The following is a 20,494-nucleotide window of genomic DNA, read 5'->3' on the forward strand; positions in this document are numbered from 1 at the left end:
TCCTTGCCTAACTATTTACTGATGAAGATCAAAAAGCATAGTCTTCGGAATGGATTGCATCTAAATGTAAAGAAAACAAAAATCCTCACTACTGTACTAATAAACAACATTCCTTTCAATGGTGAAAAGATTGAAGCTGTTAAGGACTTCATTCTTCTTGGATCAACTATCAACACTCATGGAAGCAGAAGTCAAGAAATCAAATGACGTGGCCTAAACAACAAGGCAGAATCCTGTTGAGTTTTGGCTCTCACAGATTTTAATGCAATGTAGAACTGTTTGTGTGTAACCAGGTATCCCACAATATTATGAATTTCTGTTGTTATCCAAAGTTAGCAGTGGATTAGAGAACAGAAATGGATTCAAATTCTGACTTGGGTTATATGACAGACATTTTATGTAATCTAACTTATAAACAATAGAACAAATAACTTATCTGTGTTTACAAAACTAGTCAAGCATAGATGTAGGATTAAAATGTTCATCTTATGGATCAAAGTTAAATAAGCTATTTTTATTATTCTACTAACACTTGCTAGGACCTCAGGTAAATATTATTTTTTTATGAGATTTTGATGCACTATTTATAAAATTATACAAATGTGTCCTATCTGTCACAGGTATGAGGTAAAGTGGTGGTGGTGGTGGTGTGCTGTGGAGTTGGTTCCAATTTATAGCAACCTGAAAAGGGTTTCTGAGGCTGTAAAGCTTGACAGGAGCAAAAAAACCTCATCTTTCTCCTGCTCAAAGGCTGGTAGTAGAACAGTTACCAGTTTGTATTGATTTAACTCAGTCTACATATATTTATTATGTGCCTATGGGCTAGGTAATGCCTAGATTCTCAAGCTATAATATTGAACAAAATATTTAATGTCACTTCACTGACAGAATTTACATTTTAACAGAATTATTATGTATAATGTTACATAATGGAACATGTTATATAATGGTGTACCAACTTTTTATATTAGTTTGCATCTACAAAGATAACGTAGTATAATCACCTTATTCCTAATAAATTATATTTTATTGAAATATACGTTCCGTAAGCTTGAAATATAAGTGTAATTTTACGTTTATTAACTCAATCAATCCACTCAGCAGACCTGTGGGATAGATATGCAATTACTACATAGTTACTATTATAGAGACAAATTGATGATTGTAAAGAAGTAGATAAAAAGAAGAGTATGTACTACCATTAGATACTTAGCCCATATTTAATTAAGAAGAAAACTAAGTAAATGATGTGTTAGTAAGGAAATATCCAGTAAAACTATTTTTTAATTTATATATTATGCCTAGAAGGTAGCATTGCCTTCAGACAAAGGAGTTATATTTGTAGTTGTTTTTCTGCTTGTGTGTTGATGATTAGTTTATGAGTTATTACTTTCATAAAATTGTTAAAGCAAGTACTTTGTTTTGCCTTTCCACAGAGAAGTTTCCAAGGTTAGATTATGTAGAAGCTAAGGTTCTCAATTGCAAACAAAAGTTAACTCTAGAAGACTTTTGTAATAGATATTGATATAATTTGCTGAGGCTTTTTGCAGAAGCTCAGAAGTATGGTCAAGAATCTCCGATAATTGTATTTAGGAAATGAGCAGAAACCTAGAGAGGGAGGGCAGATCCAAGACTTCTTAAGAGAAACAATGCTCAAGATTCTTTCTTTTTTTAAAAAAAGTTTTTATTGTGAAGTGTGTGATAGTTTACATGAGAGAACACCATTTTTACTTTCATCCTATCATATTTCATTTCATTGGAATGATTATAATCCCTTCTGTGCGTGATCAAACAACCAATGGGTATACCCTGCAAGTCTGCCTCACTACCCCCACCCCCCGACCCCACTGTCAGCATACAGCCCCTCTCCCTCCCTGAGTCCAGAATCCCCAGCCACTCCAGCTCTCCACATTATTGTCTCTGCCTCCATCTCTGGAGTCACTGCTTCTCTGGATAGGGTCACGCATTCTGCTCTTCTCCCTTGATGGTTCCAGGGATCTCCACTCCTGGACTGCAAAATCAACAATCCCCTCCTTTTGTTACAAAACCTTTACCTTTACATTTCTCACCCTCACAGTCAGTCCTGATAGCAATTTTTCACTATTGTACCACAAGAGTCCTATCCCCATCTCTTTTCATCAGCCCTGTCCCAAGAGGTTAGAAACCACTCAGTGGAGATTCTACATTCCCTTGCCCCCTCTGGAACTAGGCTCCCTCTTGAAAGCTTGTAAGCCAGTCACTTCTTGCCTTTGTAGCCCTTCCATTTTGGGTAGCCAATGTCTAACTTGCCCATCCCTGTCAACCCTGTGTATCAATGGGGTGGGAATGATCCTCACTGTAAGGATTAGTTCCCTCTTTTGAGCTACTACATCCATAAGTATAGGTCAAGTTCATCAAATTGTAGCAGATTACTCTTTATTTTCCTCTTCTTTCTATTTCTAGTTGAGTTCTGATCATCCAGCCATTGAAGTCAGGTCAAGTGGGTAATATCTGCAAGTATAGGTGTTCTTGTGTATTTCCCCTCACTTCATATCAGCTGGGCATTTCACTCTCTGCTCAGTCCTCTGTGGCCATGTCACAGTCTCTGGGCTCAGGAGTTCCCAGGCCTTGTCATACTTCTGGCCAATCAGGTATCAACCCAAGTCTATTGAACCAGGTTGGACCCAGCTTACAACTTCATTGCTGTTTTCCCCCCACTTCCCCTTACCACCAATGTGGTCACCAGCCAGATCGCATGCCTGCTTGTGTATTCCCCTTGAGTCTTAGTCTTGGAAGGGGGTTTGTTCTGAGGGAACTCTACCACTTATCTTGATGGCTCCTGGGCGAACAGCTTGCTTGTTCTTGTAGTAGTCATTCAGACAGCTGTTGTTTTTTTTTATTTTTCCTGATGGTCTTTCTTTCAAGAAGTATCTTCTAGCCGCTCCAGGCTGGTCTACTTTTCCTTTCAAGTGGAAATTTTTCACTTCAGAAGATTCTGGATGGGGGTCAGGATTCCACGTATGGTCTTATGCAATGCATAGGCTCTGCAGGAAGCTTTTTTCACTGGGCAAGTTCTAGCCCCCTTTAAGGTATTCCAATCAGTTATATGCTGAAGATAGAGTTAAAAGTTTTCTATTGTGATGTGTCTGACTATTCCTTTCTCTCCCCCTCAAGGGTCTATTTTACAATGGTAGGCAAGGGAAACCAAGATTTAAAAGACAGCCAAGCATCTTAACGTATTTCCCCTCTTTTTCCATTCAAACCATGCCTCAAATCGAGTATCCCAGAGCCTTTTTCCAAGGTTGTGCATACATCATTATTTACATCTGCCTCACTTAGCCCATCCATGCAAACCTGCCTAACTGTTCTCCCATCTGCCTTGTTCTTCCGTTCTCCTCCCCCTTCTTCAGTATTGTCCCTCCACCCCACCCCCACCCCCACGCCCAAGCTAACCTTTGTCTGTTCCCTATCCTGTGCTCCATCGTTCCCTCCCTCCTCTCAGCTCATCCCATACAGCCTGATGATCAGTATATATATGTCCTTAAGGAGCTCTGGTAGCGTAGTGGTTACGAATCGGGCTGCAAACCTTAAGGTCAGCGGTTCTAAACTACCAGCTGCTCCGCGGGAGAAAGATGAGGCTTTCTACTCCCGTAAGGATTTACACCCTCGGAAACCCTGTACAGGGTCGCTATGGGTCGGAACCGACTCGACGGCACTTAACAACAACAACAAGGTTCATCCATGTTATGTGGTCGCTTGCAGCTTCCTTGTTATTCTACAAGGTAGCATAATATTCCATTGTGTGTAGGTACCCGCAGTTTGTTTATCCATTCTTCCATTGATGGGCACTTAGGCTGTCTCCATCTTTTTGCTGTTGTAAATAGTGCTATTATGACCATTGGTGTGCATATATCTACTCGTGTTATGGCTCGTATATCTTGTGGATAAATACCAAGTAGAGGAGTTGCTGGATCATAAGGTATTTCTATTTCCAACCTTCTGAGGAAGTGCCATATTGCTTTCCAGTGTGGTTGGACTATTTTGCAATCCCACCAACAATGTAGGAGGGTCCCAGTCCCTCCACATCCCCGCCAGCATTTATTGCACTCTATTTTTTTAATGTTTGCTGTTATTGCTGGCGTGAGATGATATCTCATTGTTGTTTTGATTTGCATCTCTCTAATGGCTAGTGATTGTAACTATTTCTTCATATGTTTGTTGGCTTCCTGAATCTCCTCCTTTGTGAAGTGTCTGTTCATGTTCTGTGCCCATTTTTTAACTGGGTTATTTGTCTTTTTCTTGTAGAGGTGTTGTGGTTTCCTATATGTTTTAGATATTAGTCCCTTGTCTGATGTGTCATTGAAAAATATATATATATTTTTTTTACTGTCTGCTTGCCACACTATCATTCTGCTACAGCTGCCATGAGTACCCAGTCATTGTCCTTGTGCTTTTGGATGTCTCCCTAAAAGGTTAAAATCCAGGGAGAGAGCAATCATTTAGCTGAAGGTACATCATCTGACTTACCTTATCTATAGGAAAATGAAAGAGGGATTATGTTGCTTAATATATCCATTCATGAGAGATTTTTATGTATCAGTACAGGAAAGTCCTTCAAGTGCTTTATAGATCTACTAAGCATACATTCGATTCATTTTTATTGGTGCAAACTACAACATAAAGTATGTAAAGGCTGATATAATATCTCTAGATTCTTTTTGTAGCTAAACAGATCATTTAAATTTAATTTGCAATTAAGTTTTTATGTGTTGTTGTTGTTGTGAAATGCCGTTGAATCGGTTCTGACCCATAGTAACCCTCTAGAGGGTTTCTAAGGAGTGACTGGTGAGCTTGAACCACCAACCTTTCAGTTCAAACTGACTTTGCAGTCTAGCACATTAACACATAGAGCCACACCAGGATGTGGATCTCTATCTAAATAAGTATATCTATATTTGTTTTCTGTTCTTCCCCCAAAGTTACTAAAGCAGAATGGGGAAAATAAAAAAATATGTACATGTAGTCACTATGATTCACAAACAATTGACTATGGCAACTAGCAGTATATATTTATATAAACATATTTGTCCATACCTGCACAAATATAAGTATTAAAACATTTAGACTGGAGGTTGAGAAGCTGCAGACTATTGGTGAAATGAAATATGATTTCTTATTTTTTAAATTGTGTAAATAAAAAAAAAAAGGAAAAAGAACATGTGACAGACAATATATATATACCACAAAGCTTAAAATAGTGTCTATCTAGTAGTCCTATACAGGAATTCTGGTGTGACACTGTGGATCATCACAGGACTGTGAACCACAAGGTCAGCAGTTTAAACCTACCAGCTGCTCCTTGGAAACTCTACACAGGGTTACTATGAGTTGGAATCAACTCAATGGCACTTAACAATAACAACACTGAGTCTACAGAAAAAAAACACTGACTCCTGATATATAAGACAATAATGAAGATAAGCAAAAATTTCTAATGGAATTTAATATATGGTAAATAATTTGCTACCCCTTTCTTTTATGTATTGTAATAGGCTTTTGGATTGAATTTAAGGCTTGTTTGAAGCTATATCCAAGAAAGCAAAGTTATTAGGTAGTAGAAAAATACCAATGTCATTATCTTGAACTGTAAAATTCATAGAAAATATAGTTATATTGCATTAATAAGCACCACAGAAATTTGTTCAAGGTCAGATTCTGATTTGTTAACTAACTTAGAAACTTTCTTGTTTATTACTCAAGAAGTATTTGATCAAGGGATATACTGACATTGTGACAAATGCACTAACTGGTAAATAAGGTATTCTGTCAAATAAGATGACAGTGATTGTTATCTAGAGAGTTACTTTAAAGGTCAGAACTAGGAAAGTAGTCAGTTAGACCATTAAACTTAAGGGCACATGTTTTGGGGGTAAAAGATAACAAACAAGATTTACTAACAGGAAGACCCCAAAATGAAGTAAAAATTAAATGGGTTATAGCTGATTATGGAGTCTTGGTGTGGCACTGTAATGTAAGCACTGGATTGCTAACATCAACATCAGCGCTTAAAACCTATCAACCACTCCTAGGAAACCCTATACTGGGTCACTCACGATGAGTCAGAACCTACTCAACAGCACTTAGCAACAATAATTGATTATGAGGCTACAACTTTGAACACTAACAACCAGTAGTAATGCATTAAGTTTATGTACATCACAAATCCTTCACTAATTGGAAAAGTAGTTAAGAATTGTCAGAGAATAGTCAACATAATAATGTCTCAACTTAGGTGAATCTCATTTACATAGATTCATATAAAATATACACTTTACATAATGGGAATTTACAATGCACTTAACAAAATATGATCATTTAAAAACGTTGTTGTCGTTGTTACATGCTATTCAGTTGATATTGACTCACAGCAACTATATGCATGACAGAATGAAACACTGCCCAGTCCTGGGCCAGCCTCACAATTGTTCCCACGCTTGAGTCCATCGATGTTGCCACTTGGCCAATCCATCTCTCTGGGGGTCTTCCTCTTTTTCTCTGACCCTCAAACTTAACAAACATGATATCCTTCCAGCAACTAATCCCTCCTGACAATATGTTAGAAGAATAAGAGATGAAGTTTGGCCATCCTGGCCTACAAGGAGAACTCTGGCTTTACTTCTTCCAAAACAGATCTATTGGTTCTTTGGCAGCCCCTGGCACTTTCAATATTCTCCTCCAACACCATAACTCAAAAACATCATTATTCTACGGTCTTCCTTATACACTGTCCAGCTTTCACATGCATATGAAGTTATTGAAAATACCATGGCTTGGGTCAGGCGCACCCTTAGTCTTCAAGCTAACATCTTTGCTCTTCAACACTTTTAAAAGGTCTTTTGCAGCAGATTTGACTAATGTAGGTCACTTTCAGTAATACAACTTTTGCTCAAGTGTTAGTTACCTCTGCTAATTGCAGAGTACATTTTAAGGCCTGATTTTAGAATCCTTAGATGAAAAGTTCTAAGATTCTTTTTTTTGTTGTTAGCATAAATTGTGTAGAATTACTTAGTTAAACAATGTTTATAATTAAAATTAATTTAATTCAATTACTGTCTTAAAACCAGGTATATTGAGGATAGCAGCAAAACAAGTTTTTAAAGTAAATTGTGTTTGAAATTGTATATTTAGGTCAATATTCCTATGAAAAAATGCAATAAAGTAATTTGCCAGGCACAGATAGGCACAGATCTAAAATAATGTCTAGCTTCGTACATTGTAGATATCTTCAATCTATATCTGTAAATACAGATATAGATTCTAGCCAATGTTGTCTAAAATTTGCAGCTTTAAGATTGGTTTTGCTTAGTCTGTTGCTATTGTGGAACACTGCTTTTTTCTATTTCCTAATAAAATCATTCTATTATTTAATAATATAATAGTAAAATAGAAACACTTTATGATGTATAAATAATTTGAATAATTTAATATTATCAATCAATTATATTATTCTTGGTCTTATATGTTCATCTCACTGAGTTGACTAATGGCTTTACTTAAGTTGTCAGAATTAAACTGAATCACTCCCTCTTTTTACGTCACATTTGTTCAGAATAATTTTAATTGCAATAACATTGCATATGATGTTTTAGAGATTTATTTCCACAGAAATTCATAATAAAAATAGATTTCCATATTAATCATTTTAGGAACTCGTTTTTCTTTTTCAGAAGTGTTTGTTTTCTTTCAAATTGAATGCGCTTTACATAGATACACAATCAATTAATCTTTATTACAATTTTCTCATTCTCATTTAACTTACTGGCAGAAGGATGGCATAGAAGGGTAGATAGATTCATTTCAACAGTCTGTAGGTCTTCCTGTATTTGGAGCAAGAGAAACACAGTCAGTTAGCACATTTCAGCAGGTGCATGCCCTAATGATCCAAGCTGTTGCAACAGGATCACTGTTCCTGTTTCCCATTATGGATCCAGATAACTAGATTCTGGCCATTCCTTATACAAGAATGATTTGTTGTTAAGTGCTGTTGAGTCAGTTTTGCTTCATAGTTACTTGTGTAACGGAGTAGAACTGCCCGACAGTGTAATTTATAAAGGAACAAATCACCAGCTCTATCTCCCATAGTGTTGCTAGGTGGGTTTGGACTTTCAACCTTTTGGTTAGCAGCTGAGCATTTATTTTAATTATTGTGCCACCAGAACAATCACACACAAAGCATGGCACTTAGTGGGTTCCTGGATGGTACAAATGATTTGTGTTTGACTGCTAACTTTTTAAACTCACTCAGAAACCCACAGAAAGCCTGGCAAATTACTTCCAAAAAGATTCCAGCTAAGAAAACCATGTGGAACAGTTTTACCTTATAACACCTGAGATTTCCATAATTCAGAATTGACACTAAAACAATGACTATGGAGCTGTTTTGCTTTTGTTTTTTTGTTTTTATTTTAACAGTCAGCTTTATAACTATGATCAGTTGGCTTTAGCTACCTACTTTATAGGACAGTCTGCTTAAGACAGAAAGTCACATTACAATGTAACAGTTCCTTTTGGTGGATTCGGTGTTGTTGTTGTTAGGTCCATGAGTCAGTACCGACTCATAGGGACCCTATGCCCAACAAAACAAAACAATGCCTGGTCATGGACCAGCCTCACAATTGTTGCCACGCTTGAGCCCATTTATGCTACCACTTTGCCAATCCATCTCACTGGGGGTCTTCCTCTTTTTCTCTGACCCTCCACCCTACTAAACATTATATCCTTCTCCAGCAACTGGTTCCTCCTGACAGTGTGTTCAAAGTATGAGAGACAAAGTTTGGCCATCCTGGCCTCCAAGGAGCACTCTGGCTGTACTTCTTCCAACACAGACCTGTTGGTTCTTTTGGCAACCCATGGCACTTTCAATATTCTCCTCTAACACCATAACTCAAATGCATCAATTCTTCCACAATATTTCTTATTGTGGAAGAAATATTTTGCATGCATATATGGCTATTGAAATGCGTACAAGGTCTAGCTTTTGCATGCATATAAGGCTATTGAAAATACCATGGCTTGGGTCACGCATACCTTAGTCCTCAAGCTGACATCTTTGCTCTTCAACACTTTAAAAAGGTCTTCTGCAACAGATTTGACTAATACAATATGTCGTTTGATTTCTTGACTGCTGCTTCCATGAGTGTTGATAGTTGATCCAAGAAGAATGAAGTCCTTGACAACTTCAATCTTTTCTCCATTGATAAGAATGGTGTTTATTAGTCCAGAAGTGAGGATTTTTGTTTTCTTTACATTGAGATGCAATCCATACCAAAGGCTGTGCTCTTTGATCTTCATCAGTAAGTATCTTCAAGTCCTTTTCATTTTCAGTAGGCAGGTTGTTAATGAGTCTTCCTCCAATCCTGATGCCACGTTTTTCTCAGACAACCCAGCTTCTCAGATTATTTGCTTGGCATACAAGTTGAATAAGTATGGTAAAGAATGCAACTCTGTCGCACACCTTTCTTAATTTTAAACCATTCAGTGTTCCCATGTTCTGTTTCAACAACTGCCTCTTGGTCCATGCCCAGATTCATTATAAGCACAATTAAGTGTTCCAGAATACTCATACTTTGCAATGTTGTCCATAGCTTGTCATGATCCCCACAAATGGAATACAGCAGAAATGATAGTTACAGAAAAATTTAGATCTTTTAATCAAATTTAAGTTTAAAAGAAAACAACAATAAAATGGAAAAGTTGGGTAGAAAGTCAATATTGTTAACAGCTGATTAAAAAATATAATTAGGAAAAAAATACTTATATAAAACTAAGTGCTAATTATCTGGAAAAACCAAAAGCCCAGCCAAGAAAAAAATATAAATAAATAAAAGAGAAAAATAATAAGATACATTTGATCTCATTATCAATGGATTCTGGTTTTTTGTTTTTTTGTTTTTTACTTAGCAAAATTTATTTGTAATACCAAAATTAATATTCATGACTTTTTACAGTAATTTGTGGACATGCACATACACTGAGAAATGAAGACTTTGACTCACCTGGCACAAATGTTCCCAGCTAAGGTGGAACAAATTGACAGCTCTCATGCAAATAGCTGTTTTTGCAGTGTTCTCAGTGCCAAATTTCTTATATTTTTGTGTATTTTACAGGTTATTTCTGTCTTTCAGATGGCCTCCAAACAGAATGCTGAAGTTCTGTATAGTTTTCCTAAGCACAAGAATGCTTGGATACATCTTAGAAAAATATATGTTTTAGATTGGAGTTAGCCATGAATTTAATTATAAGAAATCAACAAAATATATTAAATAATGGATTTTAAAACAGAAATACAAAATAAGGTTATGTGTTGTTCAGGTAATGAGATCTTGTGATGTACTAGGTTAAGTGTTGGGCTAGTAGCTGAAAGGTTGGTGGCTTGAACCCAACTAGTTGTTCCCCCAGAGAAAGTTGAAGCAGTCTATTTTTATAACGATTTTCAGACTCAGAAACCCTATGAAATGATTCTCAGTTCTAAGAGTCAGTTGGAATTGACTCAATGGCAGTGAGTTTGTGTTAATCAGTTAATGAAAACATCATATCGACCTTAAGAACCTAACTGTGTTTTATCTAGTATCAATAGTTCAATACTTGCTAATTCAGTGTTTGTTGCTACTCGGTCCCATCAAGTTGGTTCTGACTCAGAGAGAACTTGTGTACAACAGAACGAAACACTGCCCGCTTCAGCATCATCTCACATAGATGTTTATGCTTAGGCCCATTGTTGTTGGCACTGTGTCAGTCCATCTCCTTGAGGGTCTTCCTCTTTTTCACTGACCTGTCTCTTTACCAATCATGATGTGCTTCTCCAAGGACTGGTCCCTCCTAACAACATTTCCAAAGTACATGAGATGAAGTCTCACCATTTTGTTTCTAAAGAGCATTCTAGCTGTACTTCTTCCAAACAGATTTATTTGTTCTTTTGACAGTCTCTGGTACTTTCAGTATTCTTTTCCAATACCATAAAACAAATGCATCAATTCTTCTACCCACTTTCTTATTTATTCTCCAACTTTCATATGCAGATGAGGCTGTTGAAAATACCATGGCTTGGGTCAGGTGAGTCCTCAAAGTGATGTCTTTGTTCTTTAACACATTAAAGACATCTGAGTAGTTCTCCTTTTCTTCAGATGGATCTGGTGAAAGAGGATGGGGGATGATGATGATATGATTTTATTATTCAATTGAGAGTAATTGTTTGTAGAATTAATTGTGGTGGTCACAACTATAATTATAGAAGATGGGTAATAAAAAGGGGGAATAGTTAATGTTTCATTTCAGAAACAGAGAATCCCAGGACCAAGAAGAAAGCAAAACGAGAGTGGAGCATGAGATCCTGCCTAGAAAGGTGGCAACAGCAGAGACGCTGGCATGAAAAGATAGAACAGCTGTGGGCTCTAGGCCCAGCGACTGAGTATGGCCTTGTGCCTGTGGGTAGGAGGCTGCCTTGCAGAATAAGTCTTTAGGACATTTAAATGAATATATATTTTTTGTTTTATATGTGTATATAAAATTTTTTGCTCTGTTCATTTTTGAAACATAAAATGTACAAGGGAAGGCACAGGCAGGAAGTAACTGTTTTAGCAGGGAGAGATGAAACAAAGCATATAATTAATTTGTTGAATCAAAACAAAAAAGTGTATAGACGTACGTGGCAGATATGTCGAGAAACAGTAGTTTCACATTTTGATGTTTTTGTTTAATAAATATATCTATGAATTTGTTTAAAAAAAATGTCTTTTGCAGCAGATTTACCCAATGCAGTATATTTTTTGATTTCTTGACTGTTGCTTTCATGAGTGTTGATTGTGAATCCAAGCAAAAGTCTTTGACAACTTCAGTCTTTTCTTCATGATGTTATTTAGTGTTTCAGTTGTGAGGTACTTTTGTTTCTTTACATTGAGGTGAGATCCATACTAAAAACTATAGTCTTTGATCTCCATAAATGAGTAATTCAAGTCTCCTTTGCTCCCCTGTAAAAGGTTGTGTCTTCATATTGCAGGTTGTTAATGAGTCTTACTTCAATTATCATGCCAAGTTCTTCTTAATGTAATACAGTTTATCAGAGTATTTTCTCAGCATAAAGATTAATTAAGTATGATGAAAGTATACAACCCTGACACACATTTCATGCTGAACCATTTAGTATTTCTTTATTCTGTTCTAATGACCACTTCTTGGTATGTGTACAGGGTCCTCCTGAGCACAATTATGCATTCGGGAATATCTATTCTTCACAATGTTATTTATAGTTTATTTAAAATATAATGCCTTTGCATAGTCATTAAAGCACAAGTAAACATCTTTCTGACATCAGCAATGATATCCCTAGTTTCGCATCCCCTTCTGAATCCACCTTAAATTTTCAGTAGCTCCCTGTTGATATATCGCTATAACTATTTTTAATTTTTATTTAACATTTTCTTGCATGTCACATTAATGATATTCTTCTATAATTTCTCCATAATGTGGTATCACTTGCTTTCTATACAACTTATATCTTTTTCTCATTTTGTTTTCCTTTACTGCTTTTGTTGCGATAAGTGAGTATTTTCTATTCTAACATTTAAATTTATTATATATTTATAGTAATTTTATTGGTGGTTTTCTAGGGTTTACCACACATATGGTAACATAATCTACTTCAGATTTACAGTAACTTAACTCCAATGAGATATAAGAATAATATTCCCATATATTTCTATTCCCTCTTTCTCCTTTTTGTGCAAATAATGATATACATATTATTTTATTATAAATCGAAGTATATTATTATAATTATTACTTTATAAAATTTTATGCCTTTTAAAGAAGTTAAGAGAAGACAGTCAAGTACTGTAAGGAATAAGAAAGAAAGAGACAAGGAGAGAAACATGGCTTCAACAGCAAGCAGGTTTAGTGAGAATAAACCTGGGAGGGGGAACTCAAAGTTAAGAGACAAAGAGCCTGCCTATCCGTTACAGACTTGTGTATTTAAGGCAGTGTGGGCCCAGTATGGTAATGGGAGGATCCGAGAGGGTTTTGGTGGGCTTTTAATGGGTAGAGTTATGGAGATGTTCCAGAAACCAGAAACTACTGGGGGGATGGTCTCTTGGTGTAACAAAGACTTTCAGGAAACCAAAGCTTAAGCAGGACTTTATTTGGTGCCATTTTGGGGGCAGTTGCAACACCGTTTTGTTGATCAGGAACAAAGTTCTTCAAGCACGTATTCATAGAGTTCACCTTGTTAAACTTTCTATTTACCATTTTTAGATCTCTTTATTTATTTATTTTTGTAGATGTAACCCTTTCTCAGGCTCTCCACATCAACAATTAGATCAGAAACTATTAAAATAAGTCCTGCATACTGAAAGTTTTTACAATTCTCCTGCTATCTAGATACTTTCAGGGACCACTGAACTGGATGATTTTTAAAGTCTTTGTACGTTCTAGCTTTCCATAATTTGTTATTTTCCATAATGGCCTTCTGCTGTGGTTCCCCTATACAAGATCGCTTCAGGAATGGATGCACCTAGTAGTCAAGGAAGTATAGTGTATTTCTTCACGTCTGCAACATGTCATGTCTTTAAATGCTTGGTATATAAAAATTACATTAATAATAGCTAACTCTTTTCTTTTGGCAGAGAAAATACTATGCATATCATTTGCCTCTTCAATCTATTGCAAGATTGTGCCCTAGATTATAATTAAGTGGGATATAAAATTTTTCTTAGCTGAGGTTGGAACACAGAAGACTCCTCAGGGATTTTCCATAAGGGGAAACCTGGCGAGCCTTACAACCTTTCTTGGACTTTGCTGATGAAACCAGTGGAATCACAGGGCAACCGAAGGAGGTTTGTAGAACCCACAATATGATGACACTGTCAGAGGGGGAGATGCCAAAATTACTGTCTATAAAAAATTTTTTTTAGTGTTTCAGTAGAAATTTATTAAACAAACAAAAAATAACAACACCTGTAGTTAGTTATAAGAACCAAAAGCTTTTTAATAAACCTTTGTTCTTGCTAGGTGCTGTCCAGCCCATTTGGAATCATGGTGACCCTATGTAAAACAGAGTGAAATACTGCCCAATCCTGCACATCTTCACAATTGTTTTTCTGTTTTAGCCCAGTGTTGCAGCCACTGTGTCAACCCATCTCACTGAACATAACATTTTTGTTTATCAGCTTTTTTTTTTCTTTAAGAACATTTAATAGGTCATTCGTTACCTTCTGTCCTCCATGGTTTCTGATGAGTGAATAATCTTATTGGGATTCTATTTTAACTAGTTACTTTTCTTTTGTTATTTTCAAGATCTTTTCTTTATGTTAAAATTTAAACATTTTCTTTACTATGATATGTCTGGTTGTAGATTACTCATATTTGTAGTTTGTTTGTTGTTGTTGTTGTTGTTGTTAAGTGCCGTTGAGTCATTTTTGACTCACAGTCACTCTTACAGGGTTTCAAAGGAGTGGTTAGTGAGCTTGAGCCACTGACCTTGCAGTTCAGACCAACCTTACAGACCAATAATGCATTAACCCTCAGTGCCATACCAGGACTCCTGTAATTTGTTTACCACCTTCCATATAAATAGCATCATGATAAACACTAAAGAACTGGAAGTTGTCAAGTACTTTATTCTATAGGGATCAACAATCAATGTCCATGGAAATTCAGTGAATAAATTAAACAGTGTATAGCCTTAGTAAAATGTGATGCAAAAGACCTGTGCAAAAGTTTAAAAACCAATGATGTCACTTTGATGATTAAAGTGTTCCTGACCCAAGCTTTAAGGAGTTTTGGGGGCACCACAGGGTAAGCATTGGGTTGCTGCATGCAAAATTGATGGTTCACACTGTCAGCTGCTCTATAGGAGAAAGATGAAACTATCTACTCCCATAAAGATTTATAGTCTTGAAAACCCTACATAGGCTTATTATGAGTTTATATTGACTGGGTGATGGGGTATTCATATGACCTAAGGTTTGGCTGTTTGAATTGCATCATATGTTTGTGATAGCTGGATAATGAAAAAGGCAGATTTAAGGAGAATTGACACATTAGAGTTGTGTCCATGAAGGATATTCACTGTATTATGGGCTTTCAGATGTATGAATAAATCATGTCTTGGAAGTACACCAGATTAGTACTTAGAAACAAGAACTGTGAAATTTGATCTTGTCTACTTTGGACATATGATAAGGGAGGATCAATTTCTAGTAAAGGATATCATGTTTGGTAAAGTGAAAAATCATCACAAACGAAGGAAACATTTCATCAGTTGGATTGATAAGGTGGTTGCAACATATGAACAATTTGTGTGAACGGTACAGAACCAGGCAATGATTTTTTCTCTGTTTACATAATGTAGCCATGAATTGGAACCAAACAATAATAACTAGCAAATTTGATGAGTTTCAGGTAATTGTAGATTATGTTTTAAAATCATTTTTAAGATTTTTCAGTCACTGTTACTTCTAATGAAGTCCTGGTGTGGCATTGTAGGTCAAGCACTGTACTGCTAACCTAAGGTCAGCTGTTGAAACCCACCAGCCAATCCCGGGAAACAAAATACAGGGTCTCTATGAATTTGAACTAACTAGACAGTACAGCAATGTTGCGTCAAATATTTTTTGTGCCTTTCTCTTTTCCTGCTTCTTCTTCCATTACTTGTATGTTAGTACACTTTCTGGTGGCTCATCTTACTGAAAGGGTCAGGTTGTCTGTTTTCTTTGTTTTTCTGATTTTATTTTTTCTATAAAACTATCTTCAAGATTACAGAAAATTTTCTTCTTTTAACTCAAGCCTATGGTTGAGTCTTTCTAGTGACTTTTTGTTTCAGTTAGTATACTTTTCAACTCTAGAATTTCCAGATGATTCTTTTTAGTAATGTTTATGCTCTTGATCGTCTCTGAAGAATGAATGTCATCATAGCTTCCTTTATGAATTGAAACTTGTTTTCCTTTAAACATATTTATAATAGCTGCCTTGAAGTCTTTATTTACTTTGTCATCTGTCAAAAGTAGTTTCTCTTGTTTGCTCATTTAGGTTACTTCTCATGCTTCTTTCGTGTCTCAAATTTTTTTGGTTGTTGGGTATTTTAGAGACTATACAATACCAACCCTGGATGCTAGTACTACCCTTAATCCCTAGGATATATTTTTCTTTTCTTGGTTATTTAGTGACTTTTGTGGGACTACATTGCTGCTGTTGTTGTTGTTAAGTGCTGTGAAGTTAGTTCCAACTCCTGGTGTGCTTGAACTGCTGACCTTGTGGCTCACTGTCCAGTGCTACTCCTACATAACCACACAAGAAATATACACACTATATCATTGTTGTTAAGTGCTGTCAAGTCTGTTCTGACTCCTAGCAACCCTGCATAGGATTTCTGAGGAGTGGCTGGTGAGCTTGAACCACTTACTTTGCAGTTCAAACAACTTTTGCAGTCTAGCAAGTTAGCCTACAGCATCAAAACAGGACTCCATATACTATATTGGTGGTGGTGTGCTGTGAATTCAGTTCTGACTCATAGTGACTCTGCATAGGCTTTATGAGGCAGTAAACCTTTACAGGAACAGAAAGCCTCATCTTTACCCCCACAGAACAGCTTGTAGTTTTGAATTGCTGACCTTGAAGTTAGCAGTCCAACCCATAACGACTATGCTATTAGAGCTCCTTACACACTGTATTAGAGAAGTATATTTCCCCTGAAGTGCTCAGCTACTGATATCACTAATTTAAGGGCATATCCTGGCATATGCACAGGATGAGAGTGGTTCTATCAGGACTCTCTTTGTTTCTCTGATCTCTCTGCTGTCAATTTTCATTAGTATACCAACCAGCTCTTAGCTTCTGGTGTCTGTATTGTTTTTGAAAATGCTCTGGTGCATAGATTGCTCCTCAGTCCAATCAGTTTATATGTTGATCCCTTATAGGGATAATTTGAAGCCAGTGTTTGAGGTTTTCTCTGATCCCAGAAGGCTTTTCTTAGCTGTCTCTTTACCTGGTCTCTCTGGCAAACTTCTAATTGGCGTGTTGGTTAGCTTTTTGATCTTGTGGAGCTACTGTTGTTGTTACTATTGTTAAGTGCTGTCAAGTCGGTTCTGATTCATATTGATTCTGTATAGGGTTACCTGGTGAATTTGATTGTGACCTTGTGGTTTGAAGCCAAGTGCTGATCCTACAGCACTGCTATCTCTTATTTACTCACCATCAGAATAGCCACTGTTTTCAAGACCGTCTTTAGTCTTGAATTTCCCTAAATTTCAAAATAAATTCAAAGAAAACCTCTAATCCCAGAAAAGAATTTCTATGCCACTACCCTGGAGTTGGTGATGAAACTGGCTGGCATTTCTCAGAAGTGAGTCAGTCATTTTTCATCATGTGCAGAGTTCTAAAGTGGGGTTGGCAGACATTGGCCTTCTTGACTTGCCTCTCCTTCTGTGGAAACTCCACCTGATAAATAAATTGGGACAAAGGTAATCAAAGCTCTATTATTCTTGAATTAGGACCTGGACCAGAGTATCTGCCTTATTAATAGGGGCTGGGTGAAAAGTTGGTTTGAAACACAAGGTCAGCAGTTCAAGCTCACCAGCCACTCCTCGGAAACCCTATACAGGGTCTCTGTAAGTCAGAACTGACTCAATGCCCTTAACAACGATAACAACAATATTTTGGGTATTCCTGATTAAATAAAACAGTACTGGAATTAATTTCATTTTTTTTTAACTTATTTGTGTCTAGTAACAATTTTAAAAACAATTTTCTGTCTCATATTTCTGGTGAAAAACACTGCTCTAGCTTATCCTCAGTAGGTGAAAATATAATGATCCTTCTTAACTGGTAAGAATTTATAGATAATTCAGTGATGTTCACTTTACCATTATGATTTAAAATTCATAGCTGGATTTAACTACAATAATTGTTTGAAAATTCATAACATCAAATGCTTTTCAGCCTTTATTAATCCCTTGAATGTTGATGGACAATCTTAAGTACCTAAATACATAGTAGTTTTGTAAAAACAATGATTACATTAAATTTAACTATGTTTTCTAACTTGTGAGTAATTATCTCATTTTCCTTTTTCTAAGTGACAATTTTTTCCCCACTTTATATAGACACATTTTTATGCGTAAAAAACATCAGAACAAGCTTACTAGGAGTTGTGAAACAAAATGGATTTACATATACAAAGAATATGATGATAAACTCCTTAAGAATCTCTTTTTTAAACCTGACACTGAAATAAAAGAAACATTTACACACTGGAAACATGTAAGTATAATCAGTTTATCATTTAAAAAAATATTGTTATTTAAGATGCTACTTATTATTTATAGCACTAGTAAAAATTTATTTAATCTCTTTTACATATCTTTCATTATATTATTAATATTTCGGTTCAGATTTTCCTTGATGTGAGGAAATTATATAATAATGTATTTCAAATATAATTTTGGTGATGCATCAAGTATTCTTATAACTGCTATTTGTAATTTATGTATATATATGTATTTTTTTTTACTTTTTAATTTGCTGCAAGTAGTCATTAATCTTAATATAAAACCTGTTCTCAGTGGTTTCAAACATAAATAAATATTTAATTTATTAGAGTCTGTAAATTCTATGTATAGCCTAACATTTACTCAGCATTTTATTCCAAATCATTTATTGGTTGAGGATAGAAAGACACTTACTTACATTTATTGAATGCCTACTATGTGCCCTGCATTGTGCTAGATATTTTTCATATGGTATGTAATTTATTTTCCACAGCATTATAACATAGGTATTATTTTATATCATTTTTTAAAATAAGGAAACCAAGTGAGGTTAATTTAACTTACCAAAAGTCACAGTTAACTGACATAACTAGGATTTGATTCTAAGTCCTACTAATTACAGAGTTTCTGTTTTTTCTATTTTTACTGTTTTGTTTTGATTTGGACTTAGATAATGATACAAATCAAGGCTATGGCATTGTATAAGTGACTAGAGTAAAGTCTTCATGAAGTGTTTTGTTTACAATAAAAAAAAAAAACAACTCGTTTTTATATGGATCTGTTCTAAAGTAAACCGGGCAAAAAGAAGCCAAAAGATATAGAATGTCATTACTGTGATATCAATGTAAATGAAAATCTATGCTCTAATTTATTAATACCCTCAAGCCTATAAATCTCACAAGTTACACACTGAATCAAACATAGGTTGAAAAGTAGATTGATCCTATTTAAAACTTTTTCCTTATCAGTACTGTGTGAACTGTGTTTATTTGCTTCAGATAGTAGGATATTCTATCGAAGTATAAATTTAATGTAATATGTTTTGATTATATATACGATGTAAACTAATTTATTTCAGGGAATGCCACCAGATTTTTCAATTCTTTATACACAGTAGGCTGACAGTGAATGTTGTATACGGATGACCAATTTGGATATCTTTGATAGATAATATACGTAAGGGCTTCAAACTGTTTGTGGAAAAATTCTATTATCTTTTAATTCAGTTTCTCATGAATTTTTTGAAGCCCCTTCATATTCACATACATTTGTATATATGTATATACCTATTCATATGTGTAAATTGCATATATAGTTATTTATTCACATTTATTTGACATATGTATTATAAGTTACTATTATTATATATGCTTAAATAATACAAAATAACAAAGGTTATTCTATTTAACATCTATGTTACATAGGAGATAATTGTTAGGATGTTGGAAGTATTTTGTATGTTATGAAAATTTAGGCAATAAATATTCATTATAAGGAGTTTTCCAAAGCACTGTCACATTGGAAATAATTCTACTAATCACATTACTATTTGTATATGTTTTAAAGAACTATTCTGCTATATCCTAGGATTGATTATGTGCAATGTCCTATGCCTTTTTATTGTTTATAATCAGAAGTCAAAATAAACAGTCAAACTGTATTTGCCAAGAATGAACTGTAAATAAGATATAGACCCAAAAGTCAGAAGCTAGGAGAAAGGAATCTGATGAAAATCAGGCCAGAATAGAAAAAAAATAAGAATCCGAAAAAAAAAAGTATGAATACTATTTATCCTTGACTTATAGTTATGAGTCAGAGAATGGTTGCTGTATGCTTATATTGTTGTTGTTAAGTGCCTTTGAGTCGGTTCCGACCTATAACGAACCCATACAGGGTTTCCGAGGCTGTAAATCGTTATGGGAACTGAAAGCCTCATCTTTCTCCCATGGAGTGGCTGGTAGTTTCGAACTGCTGATCTTAAGTTACACAGCCCGATTCATAACCACTATGCTATCAGAGCTCCTTATGCTTATGTTTGACTGACATAATATATAAAATTAAGATGGTCAATTAGACCAAGTTTTAGGGAAACTTGATTGCTACTAAAATGTATTGTAAGGAAATCTGGATATTATTGTGAAGAATTTTGCTAGGTAGTCCTAGCTAAGGTGTTTTGGCAAAATTAGCTGCTTTCCTCA

General features: G+C 35.4%; 1 protein-coding gene across 1 annotated transcript in view; it reads left to right on the forward strand.

Moving 5' to 3' along the window:
* The window catches only part of LRRIQ3 (leucine-rich repeats and IQ motif containing 3), a 248,551-nt gene that overhangs the window by 82,252 nt on the left and 145,805 nt on the right, over positions 1-20,494 (forward strand). The window contains exon 5 of the mRNA XM_006831090.1: positions 18,132-18,288. Within this exon, the coding sequence (XP_006831153.1) occupies positions 18,132-18,288 (157 nt within the window). The remainder of the gene's footprint in view (positions 1-18,131; positions 18,289-20,494) is intronic.

The sequence above is a fragment of the Chrysochloris asiatica genome, unplaced genomic scaffold (assembly GCF_000296735.1).
Source record: "Chrysochloris asiatica unplaced genomic scaffold, ChrAsi1.0 scaffold00002, whole genome shotgun sequence".
Taxonomy (NCBI): Eukaryota; Metazoa; Chordata; class Mammalia; order Afrosoricida; family Chrysochloridae; genus Chrysochloris; species Chrysochloris asiatica.